The 20464-nt window shown below is 34.2% G+C and overlaps 1 protein-coding gene across 1 annotated transcript in view; it reads left to right on the top strand.

Moving 5' to 3' along the window:
• Window positions 1-20464, top strand: part of ATP9B (ATPase phospholipid transporting 9B (putative)) — a 159960-nt gene that overhangs the window by 108804 nt on the left and 30692 nt on the right. The window contains exons 12-14 of the mRNA XM_071736298.1: window positions 3542-3702; window positions 11541-11683; window positions 19297-19409. Coding sequence (XP_071592399.1) covers window positions 3542-3702; window positions 11541-11683; window positions 19297-19409 — 417 coding nt within the window. The remainder of the gene's footprint in view (window positions 1-3541; window positions 3703-11540; window positions 11684-19296; window positions 19410-20464) is intronic.

Genomic DNA, 20464 nt, shown 5'->3' with positions numbered 1-20464 from the left:
TATAAAAATGCTGAACCTATGATTTTGTAATAGTAAATTATGAAATGCCATGAATAATTTTTCTTAGGTGAAGCTTGCCTTTACTATCCCAAAGAAAGGTACAATCTATTTCAATTTTAGTAATTTTAAATACTTTTAGCACTTGCATAGCTGCTACATCTGATCTTACTGAAATAAATAAAAGCATATATAATTGAATACATTTAAAGTTTAATAAAGTTAAGTTCAGAGCATGAGTTAAGAATAGGAAAAAAAATATTTCTGTTTATCATGCAAATTGAAGCGGAAGCCTCTCTCTCAGACATGCATTACATGAAAATTCATTGTAGTCAATGTCGTCTTTGCCAGTGTAGAACTGGACTGATTACTGAAATATAATTACCTTCATGGAAGAATTTGGTTGCCAGTTGCAAGAAGTCTCTCCTAAGATACTGCCTTAATACTAATGCAGTATTAAAGATGCTTAAAGACATCTGTCTATGAGCAGTTACTTCTAATGCACTTTAAACTGTTAACTGAATAAAAAAATTATTGCACTAGATTATTTTGAGAAATCTTTACCATAGTGCAACACTTAATTTAATTTTACATTTTAATATTCTAGCATTTTTTAAAGTTCTCATTTTCCAGGTAGTATGCTTTTTATAATGTTAGAATTGTTCTATTACTACAGTAATAGCTTCAGAGGAGACCTTTCTCAAAAGTTAAGTGTCTAGGGCAGCAGCAGCAACATAGTTGCTCGTGTTCTACTTCATTAATCAGAAAGCTTTTTGTAGCTTTTAATTTGTGCTAATTAACGTAAGATTTTTTTTCATAAGGTAATGACATACATTGTGGTCCAAAATGTGAAGTCTAAACCTCTAATCATTCCCTCCTTCAAAATCAAAGTATTTTTAAATTTTTAGGCTTTTTTTTTTTTTTTGTCCACATAGACAATGCCATACTTTTTATTGATGGTATAAGCCATTATTTTACTGAGAACCATTAGCTATTTAAAACTTTGTGCATAAATTAAAGAGGAGTTAAATGAATTTGCAGTAGTTGCCATTAGTAGCATTTTAGATTATAGAGGCAATTATTGTGTTCATTATCGTAGAGCAGCCCCTTTGAAAACCTATTGTAGTTGTCTTAGACATTACATACAAATTTTCCCTTGGAGATTAAAATTTCCAGTGGTGTGTTTAATTTTGATAACACAGTTGTTTCAAGTAGAACAAATATTATGACAAGTAGAAAAAAATTTGCCTTTTTAACATAGCAAATAGCACTAAATGTGGAAAATTACTCTAATTCTTAACTCATCTATTTCATATATTCTCGTAATTATTCTGGTTATGATCATTTTCAAAAGCAAAGAAACCACTTTCTTAAGATGGTGTATTTTACAAATGCTTTGATAAAATCACAATGCAGTTAAAATGAAGCTTACCCACTTTTCCAATTTTCAGATGAATTTTAGAGACTGTTAGTGAATTTCTACATGAAATGTGTCTGGGTAATTCAACAGTGTTTCATTAGTTTGAGTGCAGAAGTTGTTTAAGTGGAAAGGCACAGAATTAAATTAATTACGTATACTATACTTCAGCACATTATAGTAACTACTTTTTGAGAAATGGAGAATGCATTTCTCTTAGCACTTACTTTCTTTGTTTACCGTCTTTAGTAGGGTTTTGCAGTTCCATTCACTTGCTGTACTAAATGAAAATATACTATGGCCAGTAATTTGATCTGCATTAGAAATCATAGCATTATTAGTAACAAACCAATTATTCTTGACCAAGAGATCTGTCATGTGAAAATCTCTCATCATCAACTTTTTTAAAATTTTCTTAATATCTTTCCAAACACCTTTATGTTGGATTCCAAACTTAAATTCACATCTGTCTTCATCAATTAGAAAGGTATTAATGGTTTGAATTACCTACATAACAGCATGCAGTGGACTAAATTTAATGTTTCTGTCCAGAAAGTGGTATTCTTTCCAAAGAAGCTCTTTATTCATTGCTATTCTGGGGTGGGGTTTTTACAGAGAGTGGAGAGAGGGGGGCTAAGAGGAGAGATAGGCTTTCATTACCATGATTGTAGGAAAAAAAAGTGTGAGGTAGTGGTTATGCATATTGCAAGACAGTGATTCTTTATTTTATTACAAAAAAAGGCCAACTCTAGAAGGCCAGATTAAATCATTCCTTTCACTTTTTAATGGGATTTGGATGAATAGAGTAAAATATGCACTTTGCATTCATTGATAGCATCTTTAGGTTGAGGTAATTGAGTCTTTTTTCCCTGACTGAATGAATAATGACTTCATCTGATCCTCAGCGAGGCCTGAAACTTAGGCTGCCTTTGTCAACGCAAAAAGATCTGGTCTTTGAAACATGCTCTACTTCCCTGGCTTAATTTTTCTTCATTTTAATCCAAAAACCTATTTTTCTCAATAATTCAAGCATAAACTATGTAGTAGTTGAAGCAGCGGAAATTGCAAGATATTTGTCCTCGTTGTGCTGCTTTTTAAATGCAGCTGATAAATCAGCCGCTGTGGTCTTCAGCTGCCTGGTTCTCTAGGGAAGGGACAGCCCACGTATAACCAAGATTGCTGGAATTTTTAAGAATTATATTTAAAGTGGTTCTTCTGCAGACTGTTTGTTTTCTAAGGAAGTGTTGTTTTATTGGTCTTACTGACAAAACTTGGAGATAAAAGGGGCATCTGTGATGGAGCCTAAGAAACTTTTCCTGACATAATTTTCCCACATATTTTCTAGACAAGTCCATCCCAAGAAGTGGAGTATAAATACTTAGCTTACTGCACACATTATTGAAATGTTGAGAGTCTTAGTTACATAGCTTAAAATTATTTTTTCTTGAGAAACAGTGGGTGAAAGATAGCATCTCTTAATGTTTTTTTCTAAAATGTTTCTACATCACATACCTTCTCACCTGTGAAAAGCTGAAGCTTCATTTATTATTTTGGTTAGAAAATTGATATTCCACTTGATTGGTGTTTTTCTTATTATATTTCATAACTGAAAGTTTCATGGAGTAAAAATTGTTTTTGAAATTAGTTAGATTTGCAGACTGGCCCTGGAGCATAGTTACAAGTTACGGTACACTAGTGATATGAATGAGAAGGCAGGTCTGTCGTATTTTTTCCATTTTTTCTTGAATCTTTGGTCTTCAAAGAGTAAGTGAGCAGAAGCTACCCTACAAATACAACACCAGTATTTTTGTTGTATGCTTGACTGAAGAAGATGGTTACTTCTTATTTGGTAATCTTTAATTGTATTTTTCCTTTCCCTGCTGGATCAGGGAATGGGGGAGGGGTGTGTCAGATGTAAAGGCATTCAAAAGGCACAACTGGGACAGTTCACACTGGTTCTATTGCTTGCAAGCAGAGGAACAATATTTAATTCACATACTGAAGTGCAGTTAATCATTACAAATGCATTATTTTTAATAGGTAGGAATAAAAAGCCAGTAACAGCTAATTGGTTGCAAAAGTTTAAGAAATACTCATGACTAACCTGGTTTAAACTTCTTCCTCTAGGTTGGCTTGCTGGACCTGGAGTTGAATCAACTGACCAAAGCCCTGTTTTTGGCTCTAGTTGCACTATCAGTTGTCATGGTAACTCTGCAAGGATTTGTAGGGCCATGGTATCGCAACCTTTTCAGATTCCTCCTCCTGTTTTCCTATATCATCCCTATCAGGTATGTATAAGAATGAAAGAAAAACATAGATGTCTAGTTTCACTGAATGTGGCTTTCTTGAAATTTATACTTCTCATTGCAAAGGAAATTGATCTTATCAGGAAGCTGTAGTAGAAGATGCCAACAAATCTGCTGATTCTTGAAGGATCACTGTACAGAAAACAATACTGTTGGGGTTTTTTTTGCATAAAGTTCATCTTGCTAGAGTAATCAGGATATCTAATCCTTTGGGAGCATAAATGTATTAATAAGGATACGATCCTGGTATATTTGAGAATGTGATTTTAAGAAACATCTTCAAATAAAATGTTAGATATATTTTCTATTTTTATTTTTAATGCCTTAAATACTGAAAATGTTCAGTTTCTCTGGTTGAAATACAGACCTTTTACTATAACAATGATTGAATTAAATGCCTGAATAAAGTAGGTGAACTTTTACAATGAGAGGACTTTTAATGTGTTTAACCAAATAGACTTGCCTGAATTAATTAATTCATTAAGCATGAGTACTGTATATTCAAATTGCAGACAAACTGGAACAGGAAATAAAATCCCTATGTGTAATCAAGTCTTCTGTGCACACAGAAGTGACACTGAAATGAATGTTTTTCTTTGAATGGTTATTGTCATTTCAAGATGGAAATGCTCTCTCCTCTTCAAAAAGCAGTATTTAGATTAAGATGACTGTTAATTTTAAATGCTTTCTGGAGATTTTCAATTTGAGATAAGTCATTCACTAGTCCCAGGGGCTAGTCACAGAGTTAGCAGCCACTAAACTGTAGATAGGTTTAAAAACTATACCATCAGGTTTGCATACTACTTATGTCCATGTAGTATAAGGAAAAAAAAAAAAAGGCAGGAGAATTTTACTAGATATTTTAATCTAGTGATTACATATGACATATGTTTTACTTTGTTCACATTTTTTAATTACATGCTTATATTTGACCAGTTTGATGCTACTTTTGTGTCCTAAGAACGACTGATTCTATTAGAAAGTTGAAGGAGAAGGTTCCAGCAAATCTCATGGGGAGCTGAGGAGATTTCACTGTAGGAACTGATCACCTTAGATCAGTTCCTATTTAACCAGCTTCTGGTTTTTTATTTATGCACTCATTACAGTTTTGTGATACTTTTCTAAACACTGTCATTGTCAAAACTCCCTTACTGCTGCTCTGTTGCTGCTGTTCAGGTCATGTTGTTATTCCCTCCCATAGAAACACAGTTATTGAGTGTTAAGCTACTTATCTGTGTGAAGAGGCAAGAAGTGCTGCATTCAAATGATAAGTAAAGTCTGCATATAGCTGAAAGATGCATTTAGTCATCAACAATGTGTAGGGGGAGGGAAAAATGAGCTAAGAGTGTAGGAGATCACTTGTCAGCTCTGATCTTCCATAAGAAACATGCTAACCAAAAACTTCATAAAATATTTAAAAGACAGTTATATCTTTGTTACTGGATATGAGAGGATTAAGAACATGTAGGTTGTGTAGGTAAATCTGACTTTATATTGACAGTTCAACATAGGCCACTGAAAAACACATTGACAGAGCAGCTCGTTTTCAACTTGACTTGTTTAGTGGACTTGTGGAATAGTTCTTTTCCAAAAATAATTTCTTACAACTAATCCCATTTTTCAGGTGCATGTGGGAGATAATGTACAAAGTGGAAGTATTAGAGAATGTGATTGGTTTAGTTCTGAGATGGACCATGTAGTCACTTTATGGAAAATCAGACAGGAATCTATCAGAGAATGCTTTTCTCTTGAGAGGTTTATCTATTTCTATACCAACTTTTCTTCAACTCTGATAATTTGTACTCAGGGTCACTTCCCACACTGTCAGCAAAATAAACAACTGCTGTCATGTCACTGTTCAAATATAACTACCCTTCTCTTCCTCTCTTCTGGATGTTAAGTGTAGAAATGACTTTTACTTTAGGCTCTATTAGGAGTGTAAACTCTTGGAGATTAAAATTACAAGACTAATGGTACTGAAGCACCAGTTGTTGTGTCTTATTATTTTTAAGACAGCTGTATGGAGGAAGTAATGAACTTTTCACAGGTGAAGGAAATGAACATGGGAGATTAGGACTGACTGGTAGAGGAAGTGCGTATCTGAACTTATGCATGAAATGTGTTGATTGATAGTTTTAGACAATTCAGGAAGTTTCTAAACACAGAGCATTTTTGCGTTTGTGTTTTGGCTTTCGGTTTGCAGGGCAAGGGAAATTCCAGGTGTGCAGTAAAAATAACTTTCCATGCCAGACGTGTTTTGTGAAGATTATCAGGAGGAGGTAACTAACCACTGGCAGACTTCAACTGACTTTTGTGCAGCCTCTCCTCTTATTAATAAGAGGAACTTTATTTTGCTCTTGGGAACAACTAGTTCCTTGTGATTCAGCTGTATCCTAAATACTCCTAAATACACCCACCCTAAGAAAAACCCCAGCACACAACATTGCATACATTCTGTAGTGTGCCAGAATCAAGTGAAATGGAGAAAAAATAGTAGTAAGCGTGCAAAGCTTAGCCCAGTTCTTAACTTACTGTAAATTAGAATCATTACACACAAAATATTTTGAACAGCCCCACACCCCCAGAAACATATGGCCTTTAAAAATGACTTTTCTGTAACTGGCATTTCTTTTTCCCTTAATGGAGGAAGCATAGCCCAGGAATCCACCATTGGCCATTTGCCTCCCTATAAAGGTAATCTGTTTGAATTTCTTAAAATTTATTGAGGAAAGGAGAATAGAAAGCAATTCCTAGTGGAGTTACATCAGGGTGAGAAAAGCATGTGTCTGAAGACTGTGATATATACTGTATATGTAATAGCACAGATTCAGGCAGATTATGTATTAGATATATGATGCAAAGCTTTCGTTGTGGAAGAGCTAAAGAGCTACTTGTGGAATAGTTTAAGCATTCATAAATTAGTATTATGCTTCTGTACTATAACATGATATATAATGCAATCTGTATAGGAACAGCAAAACATTATATGAAGCTTCCTGATGTTTTACAGACTAATTCTGACTTATTCATGTGAGCTATGGTGTGACTCTCATTTACTAAGAGTAAGTCTTACCATGCCCAGTATGATGTTGTACTACTGCTTGAGCTAGCTTTGTGCTCTGCTTACAATGTCTGATATTCATGCTACAAAGAGAAAGCACAATCAATTTATTTTTTTTAAAGTAATTTTTAAAGTGATCTATTCCAGTAGATCTTTCTCCTTTCAAACTTTGTAACATTGCCTATTTGGTTCTAGTTGATTTTTTTTAATCTAATTACAAGAAGTACTGCCAAATTTGTTTGGAATACACTTAAAATATCAATATTCCAAAATTACTTGTATTAGATACCCAACATCAATATTGTTGCCATTGCCTAACAGGCTTTATGAAAGAAGGCATCTAACCTGAGAAATGTTAAAGTAACAAAGAAGCATTTTTAATAGAAAGTTATTCTGATCTGCATATGCTGCATCTCTTCTGCCAAAGTGCTCTGTTGACATGTGTTCTATTCGTGCTTTGAACTCTGTTACATTTTCCACCTGTAAGAAATGAACAGATTATTTTTCTCAGTTATTATTCCCCAGATTTCTTCCCTGAGGTTTTAAGTTCTACTTATGTTACAACATCTAATTGTCTGTACCTAGGTTACACGTGGCCTTTGAAAAACTACGTGCCACAGTTGCTATAGCAATTTGTGGTCGATATGCAGTTTTTACCACACGTACTTGGGCATAAATGTGTGGGACCAAGTTATCTTTTAAAGTTGTATTCATTGTCTGGCTTTTATATGAAGTGTTTTGTGTACCTGCTTTCATTTCCTTTTATAAGCTTACACATTATATAAAAGTTAAAAAAAATTAGTCCAGAGGAACTAGTAGGAATACTTCTGAAGCATACAATTTTGAATCAAATTCATACTTGAATTTTATTAAACATTGAGTCAATTTGTTTATAAAATTGTCAATGCTGTCCTTATTAGGTCTTGATTGTAAAACAATCACCAAGTTGTGAAACACAATGTATTCCTGGAGTTTCTAAATACATTTCTTTGAAATTTTCTCAGTGAAGGCCCTCAATTATTGGCAGATTTGTTCATTTTCACTGAAAAAACCAATCAGGAATCTTTACAATAGGACTTAATGTTGTTACCATTTGGGAGAAAATGAAATTTAGAAGTCCTGTAAATAGGAATTTGATTAGCCCAAACAGCTGCTAATGATTTTGAGGGAATAAAACCAAAAGAATCTAGTTTTAACTTGTAAAAAAAAAAAAAAAAAAAAAAAAGTGGTTTCTAAAATACTGTGTAATTCTTTTGTTCTGAAGCTGAATTGCAGAGAAACTCCATGCTGCCTCTTAGAATAAATCTCCAATAAGTTGCTTTGGGTTTGCCTGCTCTAGGATAACTAGTCTTGAGGTTGAGAGACTAGAAACTCCACACTATTATGTTTACTAAATATTCCTGTTCTCAGCAACACCCTTCAAATACACAGTATTAGCATACTGTGTCTAACGATCACATGTTAATTGGTTTGCCAAAAATCAGTGTGGTTGTGGCAAAAGTGTGCTAATGCTACATATGCTGGTCTGTGCATTTTCATTAATAATTTATAAGTTATAATGATGGATGAAATTGAGAAGGATTTAAAAGCTGGTTAATTTAAAATGTTTTGGTTATAGAATGAAGTTTCATAAAGTTCATAAGTGATTTGTGAGATAAAATAGCATTGTCAGGCACTGAAAGTAGTTTAGTGTTCAGTGAAGCTCAGTAACTCCTTGTTTGTTTTATTGTGTAAAAATTCTTGAATTTGCAGCCAAGTATTTCTATACATTCTTGTGAAGCTTCATTGGAGATATTTCTAGGTTGAAAGCAAACTAAGTATTGATAAACCTCCATGACTTTTTGTGTTAGAGCAGTAGGTAGTGAGGTAAGTAATAGCTACAATGATTTCAAAGACAAAAATTTCCTCTGACACAAGTACCAGGTGAAGGAAATCAGAGCATGATTAAGTGTAGGTTTTAGAGTTAATACTAAAAACGCATCTGTAGCCCTCATTTTTTATTTTATTCCTGTGTAATTCTTTTTTCATCATAACAAATCAGATATGTACCCAATATCTCTCTGTGTGCCACAAAGTTGTCCTGGACTGTACTGGTCCCTGGGGAGATGTTATGTCTCTGGAGGTGAGGTGTCAGCTTCCTGTTAGGCACATCAGCACAAAGGGGTACACTTCTCCATTTAGCAGTGCCTGCTGGAAAGCTGGGGTAACTGCTAAAATGGTTCAGTCCTTTAAACTATAGATTTCTCCTCACTGCTTATCACTAGAAGCTTTTTTTTTTCTCTCCTTACATTTAAATTATATTTAAATGAGATTACAGTTAAGTGCATTTAGAGTGTTTAGAACATCTAAACCAGGTAACACACATGCTTATAAGAATGTAACTGAAGATACGAACTGTACTTCAGCTTTGAGAGACTTCTGATTTCATCTTAGTGAAGTATGTTTTCTCCTCTCTGGAGGACTTTGTAGGACTCCATTGGTAGAGCAGCCATGTAGATTTCTCTCTTTGTGTGCTATTGCAGCTCTCAAGTAGAGCTTTCATTGCAGAATTCCTGTTTTGGTAGTCCAGGCAGAAAAAAAAAAATAAATATATATATATATATATATATATATATGTAGCCCAAATGCCTCTTTGAAGTGGGGTGATGAGCAACTTTAGTCTTTCACTTATTTCCACATATTTCTAGCTAAATAAGATGTCTAACTGTTCCTAAAGAACTTAAATGTGCTGTTGTTTCTCCTTTTAAGCTAGACAGCATCCTTTGTACTTGAGTGGCTAATTAGCAGGCATTCTCATCTTTAAGAGAAGTAAATCTTTTGCTGTTCCTTCTGTTGACCAAAAATATATCTCAGTATGAAGTGTCTTGTATTGGTTCTTATATTCTTTCTAAATCTGCAAGTTAATGAACATACACAATGCAAATACTCAGTTGCTCAGTATGGTTTGAATATGAATGCCACTGGATTGAGTAAAACTAGTTAACTAATGTTATAGTTAACATTCCAGAATATTCTCCATGTTATATTGTAACATTTTCAATAAAAAGAATCTGATAGAGTCCTCCCTTTGTTGTCTGTTCTACTGTGGTGTTTGTTTGCTTTTTAAAGTATGATTGCATGTTTAAAATGACTGAAGTTAGGTATGATATTGCAAAACTAATTAGGATATATTACCAGGTAGAAGGATGGTTTGCTGCTGTGTTTAATGGGAAAATAAGAGCAAGTTAAAAAATGAAATACCACCATGAACAGTCAAGAATATGGTCTCAAAAAGGCTTTTTCTCTTTTTGTGCTGGAACTGTTATCTCCTGCTGTACAAATTCAGCAAGGAGAGGACGTGGAATGAACTCAGTTCTTTCAGTGTGTTTTGAAACTTCAGATGTTTTCACAATTATGATTAAATGCATTTCTTCTTTATAGGAGATTGCATTTTGTGACTCACTGTTCCACTGTTAGGTAATTCACAATCACTCTGTTGCTGTGATTGTAGAAGGACTGATGACAACTGTGGCTGGTGTTTTGGTTATGCTGTAAGGGAATGCTTAAGGACTGTTAAAAAAGTGTGAAGTGCCATATTTTGGCCTATATATATATATACACACTTAAAGCAGTTTTAACAGTCATGTTACTGCAAAACTGTTACTCAACTTGGGACTCTGAGCCCTGTGCCCTGAATGAATTAGTTACAAATGGTTCCCACGGCCACTGTCCTATCTGCTTTTTCAGTATTTCTGTTAGAGTAGTCACCAAAAGTGAACACATGCATATTCCTTAGTCCCTGTTCCTCTTTTCCTAGCAGGAATGTGGTGAATAGCTAAATGAAAACAGCATTTTAAAGTTTTATAACAAGGTTGCATGGAGTTTTGAGTTGGACCATTTCATTTGGACAAGAGCAATGTGAATAAAGTTATCTCTGACCAGCATGAGTGAAGACTTTTTTAATATAGCATAAGTGCAAAGTGCAATTAATTTTTTTGTGATGCAGACATGGAAATATTAGCAAATAAGTGTGCAGACAACAAGCAAACTGGAAAAAAATACTTTTTGGTGTTTCCCTTCTATATATAATCAATAAAATTTCCTGCACATTACAGTTTCTAATACAGACCTATCCAAAAGTTCCTTATTGCTGCTGGCAGAGCAACTCCAGCCCACATTCTACTACGTGATGGTGCATTTTGCCACTTGGGAAATATTCTCTTTTTGCAAGAGAGCCTCTGTAACTGGGAAGGACAGCAATACTGTTGATTGGTTGTGGTGAGAAAGAGAAGTTGATAAATACAGTTGTAGTTTGCTAAAGAAAAAATAGTTCTTCAAAAAACAGTGACTTCACAAGGTACAAAAACCAGATTTGTACTTTCATATCATAAGGAAAGCATAGGTTTGGGGTGTTTTTTAACAAATTTAACTAAGATTTGAATAACGATCTTGTCAAAAAAGTGTACATAATACCGATTTAAGTGTAGCAATATAATTATGTCAAGAATCTCCACAAAATATTGCCATCTGCCATATGCAGAGGATGTATCATTGCATTTGTCCATATTGCATTAGCTTCTAGAAATGTGGGGTAGAACTTGGATTTCTAGTGTGATATGTAGTCTACAAACACATTGCAAAATCAATGTTCCAAAATTCTTATTGCATATATTATTTTTTTTTAGGTACCCTAAAAAGATCATCTAGTTTTATCTTTGTGTTTGTAACTTTCACTCTGCCTAATATTCACTCTTGATTATGCTATGATTTTTCTTTGCAGCTTACGTGTGAACTTGGACATGGGCAAGGCAGCCTATGGGTGGATGATTATGAAAGATGACAACATTCCTGGAACAGTTGTTCGAACCAGCACCATACCAGAAGAGCTGGGACGATTAGTTTATTTACTAACGGATAAAACAGGTATATCAGGTTACCATATTGAAATATGATGACTTTTATAAAATTTCTACATGTCATTCTGTATATAATGTTACTGTAGAAGCAGATTTAGACTACTGATTTTTATTTTTCAGTAAGACTTTTTTAATGTATTTGGTTGTAATCTGATTTATTCCAGTGGGAACACTCCTGCTATAGTAACAGGACACGGGATAGCATTAGTAAGAGAGACATATCTCTTACTCTGAAAAGACTGGCTTAGTACTCAGGATGCTAATGCAATATTTTCTGATAGTAACAGCTAAGAATGACCTTTGAGACATATGGTCATTTCCAAAACAAATCATAAAATCAGCCTCCAAAATGACATCTACTACTCCCATGAAGTTAGTTGCTCTTTGTTACAAAGACAGTAACAAATGCTGTATGATTTTACCTTTGTAACTGTAATCTGTTGCTACATCTGACCTGGTATACTGGAAAATCCAAACCTTAGCAGGATCAGAAGGTAGGTAAGTATATGAAGAAGTAATAGTTTGCACTATGCTTCTATCTGCTGTTATGACTGAAACTTACTATGCTCTTACCACGCTCTTAGTTCTAGAGTATTTAAGGAATTTTAAATTTATTTGAGAAAATGTCATAAATAGTAAGTTAAATTCTGCAGCAAATAGAGCATTTCTTCTCCTTTCTTGTTTTTTTCTGAGATTGAATAAATCAGTTCCGGTAGGCATACTGTTTGTTTAAGAAGCTGAACGTTTGAACTGAGAATATTTTTAGTGTTTTTAAGTAACATATAGTCCAAAATGGTGAGAAAATGTTTGCGATGGAGAGGCCAGGGGTTGACCCCTGCTTTACTGTTCAGAAAGCATAATAAACAGTTTACATCTCTTACTGCTTGAAATAGTTCCATGTTCCCTCCCATGCTGCACATTTTCATTAGTGCATATTTTGAACTTTAATATATTGTCATATTTTTAAAACACTATTTTTATTTTCTATTGGTACATTTGTTACTGCAGATCTACTTCTAGAAAGACAGCAAATACATATACGGTAATTCACCAATAATTAAAAACAGTTTTTCTCCTTTCTTTTTTCTTTTCTTTTTTTTTTTTTTTTTTTTTTGACAGCATAAAATCGTGATACTTTTTCAAAGCAAAAATACTGTTTTACAACTACAGAGCTATTTTTTATATTGATATACATATACAAAGTGAAACAATCAGTTTTCTTCAGATAGTTGTGTTTTTAACCTGCATCATACCACTTGCAATCACAGTAGTTCTGTTTTCTGTTTTGAAGAAGCAATTATGTTCTTACCTTTCAGAGTGTGTAGTTTAAAGGGGCAAAATAGACAAATGTTAAGAGGCTTTTACCAGCAAATGTGTTTACGTAAAGATTGGAAGATTGCATTCCACCTCAAGGGCTTTTTTAGATCATTGATGTCTACTGAGTTCTGTTTACTTTTATCCAAGTTTTAGCTGAAAGCTAACACTTGAGAACAATGACTGTACCCTTGAAGACAGTTCTTCTTCAGAAGGGTACAGTGACTGTACCCTTCTTCAGTTCACAATTTTATTAGTTTTAATGCCCTGCAAATTTTAAGCTATTTTTAATTCTGGACAAATGAGTAGTCAAATGTATCAGTAGCTGCTTCCACTTTCCTTTTCTGAATACATTTGGTCTCCTTTTTTGTGTTTTATCGTAAGTGTGAAACATCTGTTAGGTTAACTGTATCTGTACAGTTAATCCATGTTTGCCATTGCATGAGATCATACACTGCTAATGGGAGCTGTCTTAAGTACATTCTCACTTGAATTTTCAGTTCTAGTCATATAAACCAGTTGATGCTATTCTTCTGCTCACTTAAAGCTTGGCTGTCAGCAGAGAAAAAATGAGCAAGTTTTGTAACTATCCATTCAAAAGAAGGCTGGTCAGTTAAATGTAAATTGGTGAAGTTTTTCTCAATATTGAAAATGAAAAGGAGTCCAGAGAACCATCTGCAAAAATCTTATATTGTGGTCCAGGCTTCACTGGAAATGATTGAGAATTAGTTATTGAGTCTAAGGAGCATTGCATTACTAACATAATTGCAAGGTAGTTCTTTGTATGATTGTAAATTGGGTTTGTGCTTCATCAATAAGCTTTTTGACAAGAGGCGTCCATCACAGCGGCTCTCTCATTTGCCACAGTAGAATAGAAAATGAAGTATCCCAATAATTGCATTATAGTTTCCTTATTGTGGGACAAGAAAGCAATGTGGTATAATTAGGTTTGATTGGAGTGCATGTTTCCGGTAAGATCTGAAATTAATGATGTTGCTATAGTGACACATCTGTGGCCACCAGTGCGTGAAACATAAAGTAATTCATTCGACAAGAGAAGACATCTGTTAACTGCAAGGATGCAGAGCATATTGACACTGACCAGAAATACTAGACGTTATGTGATAAATGAACGAATGATGCTGAAACAGGAGGACAGATAATTTGTACTTAATCTGCTGGGAGAACTTTAATCTTCTCACTGGTTGCATTTGACAATGCCATTGTTTAAAGAACAATGCTGCAGAGAACTCATAAATTTTAAAACTTAACTCAGGGTGCAGCCTATTAAAGCAATACATTAATTTCTTTGTTAGGGAGTTTTTATCTTCATGTAGAACAAAGCCATTACTAAAAACACCCACTAAAACAACAGGTTTTTTACCACTCACATTTTAATTATAGCATCCGTTACCCAAAATGCCATGTTATTTGGACTTGAATCACATACAAGTTTGACAGAAAGGCGTCATCAGTTATGGCAGAGGGGGTGAGGGGGGGCTCAGTTACAGGAAGGAGTGATTTCCAGCGTTTTCCAAGGGCAGCTGAGCATGTTATCTCATTCACTCCATGCTACAAAAATATTCCAATCATGAAATACAATTAAAGATACTTGGCATATTTGTTGAACATTTTTGTCATTTAGGTTGTGGGATAGCAAATCGTCTGCCATTTATGACAGCCACAGCATTCAGCTAAAACAAATGCATCATCTTCCAAGTGTAGTTATTTACTAATGCTCACACTTGTATCTGAGTTCTGTAATTAATATTTTAGTGGATGTTCGGACCAGATGAGATGCTTAACAGATAAAATAGTGGAACAGATGCATCAAGCAATGGCATTCTTGATTTTTCTGAGAAAGCCTTGTGCTAGAGGTCTGTGTGTGGGGGATGTTTCATTAAATGTGCCTAATGTACTTTTAGAATAATTAATGTCAGTAATTTTTTCTGAAGATTAATATTTTAAGATATACTTTATCTGTTCAACATAAGTTATCACAGGGAAATATTAATTTAAAAAATGCTGATGGAATAACTTCTCACTTCACTTTCATGAAAATACACTTTCATGCTATTGCCCTTGCTCTTCTTCTATGTCAGTGATTTTTAGTACCACAAAGGTTACAGGGTGAAGAGAGCAGTCTAGGAATGAAAAGCCTTGATGGAGAGATCCTAAAAAAAGCTCCCAGACATGCACCCAAAGTAGATCATTCAAAGAATCCTTACTTTGTGACTTCTTTTGGACTCCCATCACCTGATCATACATGATGTAGCTAGTGAGAAAGGCTGTTGCTCTTAAATGCTGTTGTCATTCTTGTGGGAGGCAGAAGGTGCAGAGGAAATAGCTACTGCTGTTCATAACTGTGTCAACTGTTACCTCTACTGTTACCTTCTGCTCAGGAAAGAATAAACACACCTCATCTGTCTTTGTCCTCATTCTTGATTCGTTGCACTAGGATTTATTTGATTTGATGTTGTGTGGTGGTTGTTTATGGGCTGTTCAAGATTGGAGCAGGCGAGAGAGCAGATATTTTATATATGTGTTTTATGAGTTATTTTGTTTTCTGCTTACATTCTACATCACACTGTATTTTTTTCCATGGTTCATAGGAAGAACTTGCATCTCCAGATTGTTGGCAGCAATCTATTAAGAGCGTTGTGCCTGACCTCCCTTAAAGTTTCCATAAATTGTTCATTTTCACACTGACTGTTTAAGCAAATAGCTCGAAGCACTCACATTTTATGAAAAGTTTACCTCCTCATTTCCTCACAAAATTATTAATTCTTCTGCTGTACACATTTTGTTGTTTTGGCCTTTTTAGATTGTTGGTATTGGTCCAAATTGCCATCTAGTAATATAGGATCAGAAAGATCTGCATCTGTTCTCAAAAACAAAATAAAAAACCCTCTACTTCTCTTGTGAATTACATCTGTTGCCACCCAGGGAATGATGCCTTCAGGACTTTTCCTTAGAAATTCATTTCCTCTTTGTCTGCTTTACTCTGTGTTTAATGACACAATTGTAGGCAAAAAAACCAAACCAAAACAAAAAAACCTCTTGGCTCCATTGAAGAACATACTACGTTTTTCTTCAGCGATTGTATACTCATTTTTTGTGAGGATATTTTCTTCAAGTGGTATCTGCATTCTAGAGCAAAGTAGTAGGTCACATATTGACAAGCATAGTTTCTGGAACCTTTCCTAAAATAAGCTTTTTCTGTCTAATAAATCTTCATATTAGCAGTGTCCTGAAAGTGTGAAATTGTTAAGTAGATCTTGAATAAGTGTTATTAAAAGTAGAAAGTTCTTTCACTCTTGTATAGTACTTATCACCTTGAGCAGTGTAGAGACCCTGCCTTGGGTTGGTTTTCATTCCTGAAGTGAGCAATATTAGAAAGTCAACCTCTGTCTAGATAGATGAAGTGCTTGCATTTGGAGCCATAAAGTAAAGTTTGTGGGTTTTTGTCAAGGTGTATTAGTCTTCAACAAAAAGACTAAAATTTAAGACAGAACTGTTTCTAAGGTTTTTGAAGTGACTGATTGGCACAATGTAATATTTGGAACAAAATTGTTGGGAATGTTTGTCGTCCTATTTTAGTGTTTCATTCATTAGGGGCGTTTAGAAGTAAATACTTAATTTGCACACATGGTGAAATTGTAGTTCCATGTGAATAACTGAAAAATGTATATATTGTTTCAGTTTTTGCAGAATTTTTGTGAGCATTTTCCTAAATGCAGCCACCCATGTTTGTCTGATAACACCATCAAGTTTATTGTGACTATTGTTGAGAAACACTGGTCTTCAAAAGCATGAGCGAACCAAAATTCTAGTTTCATTTATTTGCAGATTATTGTTATTATTAATGTTATCATTAATTTTTTTTTTTACATTTAAATGCTGTATGCCAAGTACAGGTATTTTTGCAGCCACTTTTCATGTCATGCATGTTTCCTATTACTGTAGCTGATAAAAAAGGATCATTGAATCAGGATTACCATAATGTTTATTTTCATAGTTGATTCTTTGCCTATTTTTCCTACACCTCCTTTCCTGGCTTCTGATTGGTGTAAGATAGGGAAATGCATCCTTTTCTGCTCAGAATCTTTTCTTGTCTGCTTTCTGAGAACCAGTTATGGGGGGGAACCCACAAATTTTCCACCTGTCTACCTTTCCCTCACCAAGCATCATTTGGAGTTGGACTGATTTAATGGTGTCAGAAGAACAAATCTTTACATATAATAATCACCGAGCTAATTTTGCTTCCTGTTCAGTTTTCCCAAGCAACAATTACAGATCTAGTGGGAGGAGGTTTGGCAGTTGCCTGCTGTCTCAAGTTTTGAGTAGCATTTAGTTTCACAACTCCTAGGGAGTGTTTATTTTAATTCAAAGCCTTGGTAACCTAAGGGCAATGAGAAGATCTTGGCATGCCTGGAAATTAAGAAAGCTGATGCAGATTTACTTGGAAATTTCTTGCAGGAACACTTTTGAACAAAGTGGGTGGGTTTTTGTTCTGTTTTGATTTTTTAGTTTTTAGAAATGGAGACTTTAGTCTCTCATGTTTGTTCATGGAGATTTTCATGTTTCATCATTTTCATGTTGAAACTGGAGACTGGATTTTCCTAGTCTATAAAGTAGAAAATTTAACAAATTTAACAAAAGGTCTCAATAGAAGTACAGTTTCTAAAGCAGAAGTAATTTCTCATGACTTTATATTATTACTGTATTAAAAAAAAAATAAATCTCATCTCTTGTGTAAAAGTAACCAAAGATTTCTGACTTGCTAATTCTGTAGATCAGGAATTTTGTCCAACTATTGGACTGTTTTCCACCTTTTTGAATATTCTACTTACTATATGAATTTTTGATAATGTTACACATATTTGTGGAGAATTTATGCATTTCGTAAAAGCCTCTGTTAAAATGTTTTTAAAAATTCAAATAATATAACAATAGGAAAAAAAACCCTGTAGGTATACCACATACAGAAAAAGTGGGATGTGTTATTTTAATGAAAGAGGGGGAATTTGGAATAGTCATCTGTTGTTGGTGATACAGAAAGACATGGTTTGATAGCACAGTGTGATAGAACATCAATTGAAGTATCACTGTACATATATTACCAGGGAGTAGGAGTTGTAGACATCTCAAATATAACTGAGAAAGATGGGAGACTTTTGCAGCCCTACTGAATCTTTGAAGATCACTAATCTTTTGAGACCTATTAAATGCACAAAGTGGATGCTAACTGTCTAAACAGTACTATTTTCCAGATAGTAATTATAGCATATGTGATTATTTTATTCTTCCCTCTTCCTGTGGTTTGGTATGTATTTTGACATACTGGGTCAAAGACATGATACAAAGAGAGTCTATGTAAATAAACTTGATATGAATTATATTCTACAATTTAAAAATTAAATTATAGTTTCCTCCATGTTAAAATTATTGTAGAAGATTGAAGAATGTAGTTTTTTATACCATCTGTGTTGGGTTTTTATCAGATTTATGTACTTGAATGAAGCAAAGCTGTCTGGTTAAATGTAAGAATAGCTTTATACTATATTAATTCTAGTTTGACTGAGTAACCATAGAAAAAAAATTTTAGGAAGGGCCATAAAAATAATTTTTTGTGAGCTGACAATGGGAAGCTAGGTGGTAATGACCTCTTTTTGCCTGATGTGCCCCATCATGGAAGGCTGAAGCCCCCACCCTTCAATTAGAGCTTTTATGAAACAGAGGATGTGACTAGCTGGCATAGTAGTTTCTTACAAATGTGAAGTGAGTTCTAAAAAGACTGTTTTCATTCTGCTTTATTCCAGCTGGAGGCTAAACCTCAAATTTAGAAGTAATGTTAAGTTTTAAGCACTTACTCTAGATAACATTGAATGTGGCTGTTTCCCAAAATGTATGCCTTCGAACGTGAAGTGCAGGATATTTCTATGAATTTTCATTTGGTTTGTTGGTGTGTTTAACTTTTTTGATTTAGGGCTCAAATTCTTTCATTGGCTTTTGAGAGGCAGTTCCATCCAGACACTGAATTTTCTGTGTTTCACATGAAAAGTTTCTGTCATGTTCCCAAGCATATTTGTTCAGTTGTGTGTTGGCAGCATCAGCTTTAAAGTGGAACCAGTGATTTCTTCCAGTATGACTCACCGTGATCTTTCTCCACAATCATTCCTTTAACTAACATGATGCTAACTCATGATTCATGCTTCTTTTGCAAAAGAAAGATTTTGGGTGTTTTTTTGTGACCTTCTCATGAGTTTATTTGCTGCTTTGTGATATGCTGCTTCTTTATTACAGGAACACTTACACAGAATGAGATGATATTTAAGCGCCTCCACCTCGGTACTGTGTCCTACGGAACCGACACGATGGATGAAATTCAGACTCACATTATAAACTCTTACTCACAGGTATTCCATTTCATAAATTATTTACCTTTAATATTGAGACCTTTTTTTTTTAACACCATTGAAGCATTGTTACTGATTATGTCTAGAAACTTGAGATGCTATGAAAGTTCTTTTGTTTGTAGGTGCATTTTAACAGATACAATGAGAGGGGAAAATATGAGATTGTACATAGTTCTCTCCTGATTCTGAAATAATGTGTAATACCCACTTAAACAAGTTTACTTTTCTATTACCCACTAGCAAAAACCTGTGTTAAGGTGTCTTTGCAGTGCAGTCTTTTTCCTGCCAACTCATCTAGGAGTAAGCTATTCATTAGTGAGACTACAGATTACAAATAAGTGTCCAGAATAAGACAAACAGTAATTATATCTTTTGAGAATATTAATCAAGAATAGACTTCTAAAAGCTACATTAACTGGTATAACAAAAAAGTGGAAAAAAAATCAGTTGCCAAAATAAAATTTATAAAGGCATATCTAAAAAGTGGGTTTTTCTAAAAAAATAAGGTAATTGCAAAAACATAAAACTGGGGGGAAGAAAATTTAAAAATCCCTATCTCTTGAGAACAAAGTTTTCCTGTGATATGAGTCTTGAAAGTGTACAAGAGGATTGTGGCTCCCTGTCTATCTGTGGGTCAGCTGTGGGATAAAGGAGGTGAATGGAATTCTGCAGGCATCACTTGCATCTCCCATCAATGTAAACTATTTGAATGCTTTCTGCAAACATTTCTAAGCACTTGATTCCACTCTGAGATTTGGAAGGATTTTTGACTGTATTTTTAATTTCTATTCTTTGAAAAACAAAGGAAAATAAATTAACAGAAGAGACAGTAAATTCTAGGTTAATTAATATTTTCATAAGTTTCTTATATAGGAAGTTCTTTTCCATAGTGAACACAAGTACACAAGCATGACTGGCTGACCCAGATAAGTTTGTAGACTGACCTTGTTTGTGTCCTCATTTTCTCTTGTAAAAGGATTGTAGGATCAAAAATTGATTTGAATCTTTGGTTTTGCTGTATTTCAAACCATTCTTTACTTTAATGAAAAATGCAA

The sequence above is a fragment of the Heliangelus exortis genome, chromosome 2 (genome assembly GCF_036169615.1).
Source record: "Heliangelus exortis chromosome 2, bHelExo1.hap1, whole genome shotgun sequence".
NCBI classification, from domain to species: Eukaryota; Metazoa; Chordata; class Aves; order Apodiformes; family Trochilidae; genus Heliangelus; species Heliangelus exortis.
Note: the sequence above shows the minus strand (reverse complement) of the source record. Positions and strands in the feature narration are given on the sequence as shown.